Source organism: Ciconia boyciana, chromosome 2 (genome assembly GCF_034638445.1).
Source record: "Ciconia boyciana chromosome 2, ASM3463844v1, whole genome shotgun sequence".
Classification (NCBI taxonomy): domain Eukaryota; kingdom Metazoa; phylum Chordata; class Aves; order Ciconiiformes; family Ciconiidae; genus Ciconia; species Ciconia boyciana.
The window spans coordinates 114,321,962-114,333,048 of NC_132935.1; the positions used below are offsets into that span (position 1 = coordinate 114,321,962).

The following is an 11,087-nucleotide window of genomic DNA, read 5'->3' on the forward strand; positions in this document are numbered from 1 at the left end:
TCCAGAAATACGTCTTGGATAATGTTATATGTGGTGTACTCTACTCTGACAGTACTAGTTCTGTGACCTTAAAACTAAATCTTCTACTTGGCTTTTTTCTTCACTCAGCAGCATGGATGATTTGTGGACTGCATCTGAAGTCAACTGGCTTACAACTGTATTTAATGTTCAGAAAGGTTGTGAAGTACAAACTGCATTTTAAAAGGCTGTAAATTAAAGTCTAGGCACTTTTTATTCAGCCAGGTAACTAGCCACAGTGATATTTGAGATTTGTTACAGATGCACATACGTGTCAACTTTTGTTACCACTGAAGCTAGATTGCCCAGGGATGAGTAACTGCAGTGCTGGCAGTATTATGAGCTTGTAACTGTAACAATACTGCATTGCCTTTGAAGTTTTCCCATGCTTCCTGCAGCATTTACTGAAGGACAGCTGAAGAATCTACTTGCTGCTTGGCACACCAGTAACAAACCTTTGAGGCCTCAGCCTGCCATACTGGGAGCTTTGTTTGGACAGACTTACTGTCTGTGACTCGGAATTTCTAAATCAGTGTTTGTAGCTAAGTAAAACCTCTGTTGCAAAGTGGGTGTGGTGTAATCACTGAACTGGAGCCAGTGGGTTATGTTGGCTTGCCAGGTTTTAATTCTATATTTTAATTTTCAATTTGGTAGCATCTGTGTGGCATAAAGCTTTCCCTCTTACAATGTCCTGTTTTCTGCCTTATGTTGGAAAAGATTAATTACAGGTCTTTCCATTAAAATAAAACAATGGAAGACAGGAGCCAGTGGCAAAAATCACTCATTGCATGCTAACTGTAGGCACACCAAGGAAAAAAACCTGCTCTGTTGTGTAGGGATCCACTATTGACCATGAGTAGAAAAAGATACTGGGTTAAACAGCCCTTCAGTCTGGTACAGAACAGTGATTTGGTACCTCAAAACAAACTTTTAAATTGCATTTGATTTAAGTTAGAGGATGGTCTTTTACAGTATTTTTCTTGATTGTTCAAATAATAGACCCTGGTAGGTAAAATGGGGAGAGTTAACCCTTAGCCCTGGGGTTAAACCACAACAACCCATTAACAAGGAATGGGAAGACAGACTAAGGAAAAACTGAGTTTGTTTTTATTGAACTAAACTTCAGAAGAATCTTAAACGAGAAAAGCTAAAGTACTGAAGAGATCTTTAGGTTAGCTCTGCTCTAGACAAACTTGAGTGAGAATTCTCTTGGAATGCATCAGGTGAATACTAGCTGTGGCTTCTAGCATCTGTCCAACAATCACCAATGCTATAAATGCAAGGATGTTCTCAGCACCAAATGCAGCAATACAGAGAACCAGGCTGTAATAATCTCCTCATGCTATTTCAGTTGTTAAATCTTTTTCTGGTGAAAGAGCCAGGAGCTTTGAATTTGTTGATGATGATGCTGATACAGGGAACTATCAGGAGTCACCAGTAAATCCCATTACAGGGATTTGCTAACTAATACTGGAGGATAAAACACAACTCCATGTTCAAGCTCTGGGAATAAGACAAAGAATCTTTTTGGAAGTTGGCCTTGACTACCTTGTTTTTCCCCAGAACATATTGTGAATGACTGGCAAGGAATGGGGGTTTATTTTTACTAAATGATTTAGACATATGTAGGAGGGAGAAAACACATTTTAATGTATACTTTCCCCTGTTCTCTTTTCCAAAGCTCTCAGGAGAAAAAAAGTCTTAAATGCATTTTAGTCTATGGTTGCTTGATTTCATTGTTAATGCTCACTCTACTAATGTTAGAGCTTTATCATGCTTTTTTTCAATATAAGCTCTATATAAGTCCTGCCTAGTCCTTTCAAAGCAAATCTATTTTTCTTTCTCCTTTTGCCATGTACCAATATACATCATCTAGGTCCTCAAATCACAGCTTTGTACCACTGTACCCTGATGTTTCAAAAAGAGATGCTGACTCTAATGCAGTTTGTAGCTACCTCCATCTTTCTAGTCAAGTCTGCCTTGCAAGATTATTTAAAAGAAAGGTGTAGTCAGTCCACAAGGTCAATTAAGTACAGAAAACTTTCCCTTTTTCCTGCTTACAAGTTCTTTACTACTATTCTGTGGCTTACATGCACAGAATATAGTTGAAAACCTTTTTGAAAGCCTTACTCATTTATATTCTTGTGGGATGATTCATAAAATATTACTACTTAAAGTAGTTCTAGTAAACATAAAAAATAAGTTGGAGTTTACTTCCCCAAGCCTTTTTAAAAGGAAAAAAACCCTCCAATGTATCAAAACAACTGATACTGAAGTGTATGTAGAAATTAATCTTTTTAATTTCTAACATGAAAACCCCCTTTTTAAATAACTAAAACTGCTACCTCTTTGCAATAAAGTTGAACATCTAACCTCATTACACTTGTCTCCCACTCCTATGGTTTGGAGAACACTTTAGGTATTGCAGAACTGTGTGTATTAATGGCAATTATGTTGAGATTTTGCTACACAAAAAACTCCAAGTCTTGCTGACACTACAGTTTCATCTTAAAGTAAATCCCCCTTGATTAGCTTCCTCCCCCACCCCCCCAGCAGTGATCTTTATTTCCCTAGCTGCCAGTACTAGGATAAGTACAATGAACTTCAGCACATAGGCAGTATACAGAGGAAAAAAAAAATACAACAGCACAACCTGCTTATTATAAGCATGGTAAGTGAACTGTCAGTGCTCTGCACAGTGCAAACTGCGGTGCCGGTACAATGAGGCATTGTATATAATAAAATAACTTCATGGAGAAAAGACAGTTCCATAGACAGTCTGCTGAATTCTGCAGATTTGTTGGCAATACCTTGGTAGTCACTGCTTTCTGCTGATAGTCACATGTGGCAGTGCAGAGGCCCAATTTGACCAAGATGGATGACCATTAGCACAGGTTTTACAGCATAAAGATATGGTTGATCGAATATTGTTTAATGCAGCTCTCTTCTTTCTGGCTGCAGCACTGCAGAGGGGCAGAAGAGGACAGCCAGTGTAGGATGCTGTAAGTATCCATCTGTACGATCCGAGTTTAATAAAGCCCTTTCTGGTGGTTTCTTCCTCATTCTTTGGATCTCTCCTTGCAGTTCACAAGTAGAGGTCAAGCACAAACAATGAGCACCCAGCAGGTGACTGCTGTCAATCAGATTCTGACTTCTCATTAGATTTAGATGATTTACGCTTTCTTTTTTTCTTCTTCTTCTTTTCTTTTTTTTTCTTTTCCTTCTTTCTCTTTTTTTTCTTGTGTTTATCTCTACATTCTGAGGAAGTGGAGCTGCTGCCATCTTCATCATCCTCATCACTGTTATCACTGTTATCATCATCATCTTCTGAGGTAGAGTCCTCCAGGAGCTGCTTCAGTTGCTGTATCCTGGGTTTAAAAAATGTGAATGAGAATCCTTTCTAGCTCTCCTCTACCTGTAATAATTTATTCTAGCTTTCATCTGTTTCCTTCCTAGCTTGAGAAATGGAAGCTGCATGCAAAGGGCAGGGGAACACTTCCTCTTTTGCTGAATTACACTCCCATTACAGTTTTCACAGACTGATAAAAGCAACCTCTTTTGAGATGAGCAGATGGTCTCTTCTCAAGGACTTTCCATCCCACGGGATATCAAAGACAGACTAGTTTATTGGCCAATATTTATGTGTGTGAAATAATGAGGTAACAGCTATCACCAGACCACCATAAGAAGTTCTATGCTTATCCATGTACAGATGCATATTGGGATTATGAAATTTGTTGCCCTGCTGATACAGAGATGATGTCAGTGAAGCTGACAGAGTAGACTCTACTTTAGATCCAGAGGTATTTTTGATATGCACTCTTCCTTTGAACTTTCATGGATTACTGGCAAATGGGGACAAATTATTTGCTTATTTTATTGTTGTCTTCAGGATCCTCTCCAAGGATTTGCTTTTTTTTTTTTTTTTTAAAAAAAAAGTCACACAGCTGCAGCAGCAGTACTACTCTATGGGCTGCCTATAGTTTGTTCAGTTATCTCATTGATGCAGTTCAAGTAAGAAAGCATTAAAGAACTCTGCTGCTTTATACGTTGGATAATGACCTCATACGAGGAACAACATCAGGTGCCTAGAACAAGCTTTCTAAATCCACCCCTTCGTGTCTACTGAAGGCACTTTGATGTACCAAATTTTAGAAAACATCTGAGTGAAGTCAGGGGGGAATCGAACTGTTTTTCAGGCCTAAAGCAAAACTAAACTCAAGTACCTGAATATTATGACATAAATGAATATGACTCCTCTTTAAACTTTGTTTTTGGAAAAAAATATAGAAGCTAATGGAATTAAAGAGGTAGGAAGTACTACTGAGTGATTACTGAGAAAGCAGAAATGCACCAGTGTCTGCCAACATAAAGAATCTGCCATTAAAAAAAATGCTCTGAGTTGGTAAGGGTAGCTTATATCAAAATTTCACCTATACATTAGTATCATGTTATCAAAATGAAAACCAAATTGAAAATGCAGTTTACTACAGAAACACACTTACCTCATTTCTTTTTCGTGACGTTTATTTTCCCTTATTATATCGTACATTGGATCTTCATGTGCCTTTAAAGCGGAAAACAAAATCCAATGTTGGTAAAGAAAAGTATTTACCACTGACTGTTGTATTTCTTAAAAAAATAAACCAAAGCAACCCAATGCAAGAGGCTTTTGTCAAAAGATGAAATACATTTAGCGAGCTCTTAATTCACAAGTATACTCTCAGACATCGTTAATCTGAACCGGGTTCTTTACTTCAGGGAAAGCTTATCTAGTTATATCTCCAATGAAGGGGACCCTCCTTAGGTATACTACCTCTCTCCCTCTCCAATCACAGTTAACTAAGAGAACCCCATACATACATTGTAGGAATAGCCAGACATAGAAGGAATATTGAAGTTCAAAATAGCGAGCTGTGCTCTTATAGCATACTTTAAAAACTTGGATACAAACATACAGGAATACAGGAGGAAGGAATATAAGACAAACAGATAATGAAGTTGGAGTTGTCCTAACATGCTATGTGCTACCATTATTGGTTCTTAAATCAGTTATTTTTAAATTAAACAGGCATTGCAGCAAAAGATTGTTGTGAAGGAAGACAGCAAATAAGCTCTGTAGATATTTAAGGTGAGTTCATGCTGTGCAGGAATGCAGCAAAAAGATGGGGTGATCATTTCTGTTGGAAGATTCAGGAAACAAGTTCAACAGAGAGGAGATACCAGATGCTGACTGGAGGTGGGAATTAAAACGTGAGTAGCAAATGAAAGATGTTGGGAATGCACCAGGAAGGGCCTTGGACATACAGCAAGAGTTTGATGCAACAGAGAAGAAGCCTGAGGAAAAGTGAAGAATAGAGGCAATCTGGTCATGGGAGCGGGGTAAAAATACTCTTTGTAGTAGCATTCTGATTGGACAGAATAAACCCAGCTTGCATTTTTCAAGGCTAGAAATGAGGACATAAGACACAAAGTGAGGAGAGCTTGAAATAGAGTTTAACAATGCAGAGCAACAGGAAAAGTTACAGATGTCACGCAGAAAGAATCTGCAGAACTGAGATGTAGCCTCATGTAGCAAGAGATCAGACTGGTAGACAATGACTGGATTACAGACCTAGACAACAGGCTTCACGATGTGGTTGTTCACAGTGAGAGCGGAAGGCTAGAAGCAGCTGTAATGTGGGCAGCTCAAGCTTGGCTAAACAGTTTTTGTTACGCTGACATTTTAATCACAAAAACTGAATATAATGGTTGAAACAGGTTCTTGAAGATTTCCAATTTAAATGTAAAAATTACTAATTTTCCTCTCGAAGAGTAGATTTTCTGCAAAGTAGTCAAACATCCAACCACATCTGTAGCTTTTTCTTTATTAGGAGATTTTCAGCATCTATATTATACTAGAGACAGAGGAAAAGTCCTTAATAAAGCATCATCTAACAGGCTTCTCTTCACTTGCAAGATTATGCATCATCAATATTAAAAAATACAAGCAATAATACTACAGTATTTGTACTCACTACTCTAAATTGTTCCAATTTCTGATTGCCTTTAATAAAGAATGGGCATTCTTTATCTCCTGTTCTGTGTCCATAACGTTTACACCTCCAACCTTTAAAAAAAGAAGCAGCCATGAATTGCATCTCTGAGCCAGATCAGAAGAAAAAAAAAAAAGGCATATTTATGGAAAGTACTTTCAGTTTGTTGAAACAAATAAATAGATACAAGTGTTATGTTGATAAATGTAATGTCCATAAAATGCATAAAATGCATTTTATTACAGCCTTCAAGGTACTGGTTGCTTTTACATCAATATGATGCCAGTCTACCTGGACCTTGTCATCTGTCCACCAGACATTCTGCCCTCCCCCAGAGTAAAGGGATGGCTGTATGAAGGTCCAATGACACCTGGAATATTTTCAGCCTTACACTGCATGACTTTGACTTCTTTTCCCAAGGGCATCCAAAGCCCTTTTGTCGGGGCATGTGCCAGGAATTCTCGTGCACTTTCATTGCCTGGCACATCAGGTATGCAGTCTTCTGGTTTTGTTTCATTCTCCTACGGAAAAAGATAAGGACAATAAAATTACTTTTTAAAAAAAAACTTTATAAAAATTAATACTCCAAGTGTGCAGGCCTTCACTTAATATGGAATCTATTTCCCCCGTAACATTTCTTTTTCTTGTAACACATAAAGGATCCAAAATACCTGACCCTTTTAACAGCATTAAGTAATTTTCTTTTTCCCTCACCCTTGAATTTTCCAGTCTGAACTTTATTGCCATATTAATTCCATTCCTTCCCATTTATTTTACTAATTTATTTAAATAAATAATATAAATGAAAATTTAACAAGACAAGCAGAGACTTCTTTTTCCTCTTCCTGCTAACAAGATATAACAACTAAAAACAGCCTTTACAATAGAGAGCAGTATTTTTTAGGTTAAAAGCACTAGATTATGGCTTAGGTATATACATTTGGCAAAACCAATGATCATTATGAAAGGAAAGTATTTTTACACAATTATTTGAGCATAAGCAATGGGGAAGGATCCCGAAAAAAATATCATTCAAACTGAAAATCTGCTTCACCATAAATGACTCCCCTCTATCCGCACTATTAAATACTGCATTAACTGTGCGTACTAAGAGGTAATGAAAAAACTGGTATCATCCTATCTGATTCTGGGCATTTCACTCTGGATTCACCAAGTCAAAGAGGTTGGCTTGTAACTGAGGAGCTCCAAGTTTTGCCCCGGAAGCACCTACTTCTCTCTGTAATTTATATAGGTAACATAGACACTTAAGATAAATGGCTAAAAGACAGGTTGCCTGAAAATCCCTCGTAATGCTAAAAATTTACTGCAATATATTTACCAACCTTAATTAGCCCTGGGGGAGGTTTCTCATAGCTGAAAAGCAATAGAAATATTGTTACTCTGCAGCTTAGCACAGACAAATAAATTGAGAAAATATAGTATTTCAATGGTATAGAGTTAAAACCTTCACCTCATATTTTCCCTTAAATTTTACTCAATCAATAATCACTAAGAACTATAGCAGAACACAGATAGCTGGACGCAAGCAGACTGAGACATAGTGTTTGTCGTATCACTACACGTGTCTCTTGCAAACATCCTTCAGATTCATATTCTTGTGGGGGAACAACTGCTTTCATCGCACTGCTTTACAGGGATGTGTGGTACATCCAATTCAGCTTCAGCTACCATAAATGCACAATTCTCCCCTCTTTTTCTGTAGCACCCCTCCCCAAGATCTCACTGATCCAAATTTCTTTGCTCCAGCACTGCTGAATCATAGACATACTCAGCAGAAGATGTCAAGTCAGACCATTCCTTACAGCTAGCTTTGCCAGCCAAACCTCGTATATAATAATAATTTAATCTCCTTCTCTCTGTGTATTAAACCTAAAGACAGAACCTTACTGACCACAGTACCATCTTTCCTGCAGCATTTCTCTGGAGTTAATAGTAGGTATAAAATTTATTAAAATCCAAGTAGCAAGCAGGTGCTACATAGAGCACAGCAACTGAGAAAGCGCATGTGCTTAGGAGTTAAATGCCAAGACGCTATGAAATGGGCTCTGTAACAATACCTCATAAGAATGCCATTTAGTGCATTTCATAAAAAACAGATTTTCACTTGCACTCGGAAAGGAAAAAATCATGTTCTTGTGAACCTGCTGATCTTTTTATTCCATTAAACCCCTTTCAATGAAACAGCAGAAACTTTTTACAGCACCGTGAGCTACCGATGGAGTAATTAGGCAAATCTCAAACCTTTTTATCTTAATTTTTTTTTTTTAATCTGCTCTAGTGGAAACCGGCTGAACAACCTATGCTTCTATGCCGCAACTCCCAGACTTCTAGAAACCTAGAAGAGACCCATTTTTCCCCAACAAATCATTATAAAGTCACCAAGCCGTTTTGCAAGCGGCCCCGAGGCCGCGCAGAGAGCACAGCGCTGCTGTAACCCATCAGCGGCTCTCGGGTCGCCAGAGACACCGGCGACGCGGGCCGGCAGTGCTCGGGGAGACACAGCAGGTACGCGACCGAAACACAGACCTGCTTAGGCATAAAAATGGGACACGTTTTTAAAACGTGACGGAGCTGGAGCAGCCGCTGCGGGAAGGGAACGGGCCCCTGCCTTCCGCGGGGCCGGGGACAAAATAGAAAACAAACCCACCCCAACCCCGCACTGGAAACGAGCCCCAAATGCCGGCGGGGTGGGCTCGGAGCAGAGCGGGGGGCGGCCAGGCGGGGCCCGGGGCCTGCGCGCCCTCCGGCCCCCCGGGCAGGGGCGGGAGCCCCGGGCAGCCTCCCCTCCTCCGCTCCTTACAAGGACTCCAAGTGCTGGAGCTTCTGGAGCTGCTGCGCCTCCTGCCTCTTCCGTTTCCTCTCATGCCGGTCCTGAGTCCTGCCGCCACTCGCCGCGGACTCCGGATGGCTCTTGGGCCGCGCCTGGCTGCCCCTCGCCGCTTCCTCCTCCGTCCTCTCCTCCTCCTCCTGCCCCCTTCGCGCCCTGTGGGACATCGGCGCGGCGGGCAGAGCCGCGGCGGACGCCGAGGCCGCGGCGACGCTCCCTCCCCTCCCCGCCCTCCACGCTGCGCATTTCGGTTTCACTTCCCCTGCCGGGCGGGGCGCGCCCGGCCAGGCGCAGACTTCCTCCGCCTGGCGGCACCGCGGCGGCACCGGCGGCGGCACCGCGGCCCGGGCGGGCAGCGCCCCCTACGCCCGCCGGCACGGCCCTCCGCGCCGCGGCCTCCCCTCGTTCCCCCTCCCCGGGCCCGGGCGGGCGGGAGGAGCAGCCCCGTCAGCCCTCCCGCAGCCCGCCGCTGCGTGCGGCGGTGAGGTCCCGTGAGGCAGCAGAGCAGTCCCGCCAAGCTGCCTGCTGCTCGCCCCCGGCGCCCTTCCCGGGGATTAAAAATAACCTGTTGGGTGTTGCGCCCTCAAAACACCGCTACTTAAAAAAAAAAAAATCTCAGTGCCATAAGCGTTTACACACTGGGGCTGAGGGGGAGGGTATGAACGGGCCTTGGGGGAATATGGCGGTGGGCTGGCCAAGGGGCGTGGGGGAGCGGGTGGCCCAGGGAGGAGGGGCAGGTGGCCCAGGGAGGAGAGGCAGGCTGAGCGCAGGACGAGGTGGGCAGCGAGGGGTTCGCCTCCCTCACCAAGGCCTCGGGGAAGGTTGGGGATGCAGCTGAGGGGCACCTGGGAGCGGGGGAGAGCAGCCGGGCGTGCAAGGAGGGCCCCCGTCATGGTGGTCACAGGCCACGCTTGCCAGAGGCCAAAATGCGTGCGGATGGAGGGAGGAGAAGGTCAGGGCCATCTCTTGCAGCATCCAGAAGGCACAGGTTGGGTTTGGGTTTTTTTTCTTTCTTTTTTAACAGGCGGGTGCCACGGGAGGTGCATGTTGGTTGTGGGCAGGGTCTAGCCACAGGCCCAGGGAGGCCTGGTTAGAGCCGTGCTGCTGTGGCTGGAGCTGCCTGACCCGCAAAGGGCAACTCCTTCCTTTTCAGCGTATGAGCATCCCTAGAGCCAAATCTGCCCCCAGGTTTTTGCAGTTTCCTGCCCCAGCCATGATCTTTCTGTTGCAGGATGAGGCATGGAGGTAGGGTCAGGGCTGGGAAGGTGAAGCTTAAATCACGACTGTAGCCTCACGCTGAAGTTGAAGGGCACATGAGATTTCTGGGATTGCTTAAGATCTGAGTGAAACACAAAAAATGTATCTTGGAGAGAAGTCCAGGAACTGAAGGGGATTTTAACTGATCATCTTAGTGCTTCAAAAGTGCGCATCAAAGGCAAAGGATGCTATTTTCTGGTTATTACTATTACAGCACCCTGTGGTTCTAAAGTACAAGAAGATCAAAACGATCAAAACGGTCATTAAAAAACTTATCTTTTACAAGGGAAATGTCAATCTCAGGGTTTATTTAACAATGTAATATTAAACAAGCACTCCTTTAATATTATTTTAGGTTCTACTTGGTAAAACCTTACTTGGGATGAAGGATCATGTGTCTCATTTCTCGTTTGCATTCAGCTAAGTGGCTGCCATTGTAATTTCAGATCCTGGGAAACTGTTTTTGTCCAGTTAATTCTGTCACAGTCTTTTGCAAGGATTCAGTGCTTTTTTTAAGGTTTAAACAAAGTAATCTAGCTTTTGCATGTCCTGACACTAATATATAACATTGATGAAGATGTTTATTTCACACACCAAATTTTGTAGGTTTGCTGGCATTGGAAAGAATGCAGCGTCCATTCTACCACAAAACAACACTCAGCAGCAAAGCAACATAATCGTGCAGATATACTTCTCAAAAAAACCCAACTTCTGCTCTTCATAAACTAATTTCAACATACCCATCTGGCTGAGATGTCATGAGATGGCACGTAAGTTGTGAGAAAACCTTTTTCATTCATCACATGGGTCTGCAGTTAGCTTGTGTGTTTTGCTTAGTGGTGGGCCTTTCGTGAGTTTTATTAGTAGCCTTTCTCTGGGCTTAATCTGGGAAGAAGAGCCTGAGTTGCTGCCATCTCTTGAAATGCCAG

At 42.4% G+C, this 11,087-nt stretch overlaps 1 protein-coding gene across 1 annotated transcript; it reads right to left on the reverse strand.

Annotated features, from left to right (window-relative positions):
* Nucleotides 1–1,103: 1,103 nt before the first annotated feature.
* Nucleotides 1,104–9,307, reverse strand: RP9 (RP9 pre-mRNA splicing factor). Its single transcript, XM_072853636.1, has 6 exons — nt 8,875–9,307; nt 7,397–7,427; nt 6,445–6,574; nt 6,036–6,127; nt 4,524–4,585; nt 1,104–3,386 (listed from the first exon to the last, which is right to left on the reverse strand). Exons 1-6 carry the CDS (start codon nt 9,066–9,068, stop codon nt 3,155–3,157), a joined length of 741 nt encoding a protein of 246 aa, XP_072709737.1. The 5' UTR covers nt 9,069–9,307; the 3' UTR covers nt 1,104–3,154.
* Nucleotides 9,308–11,087: the final 1,780 nt, after the last annotated feature.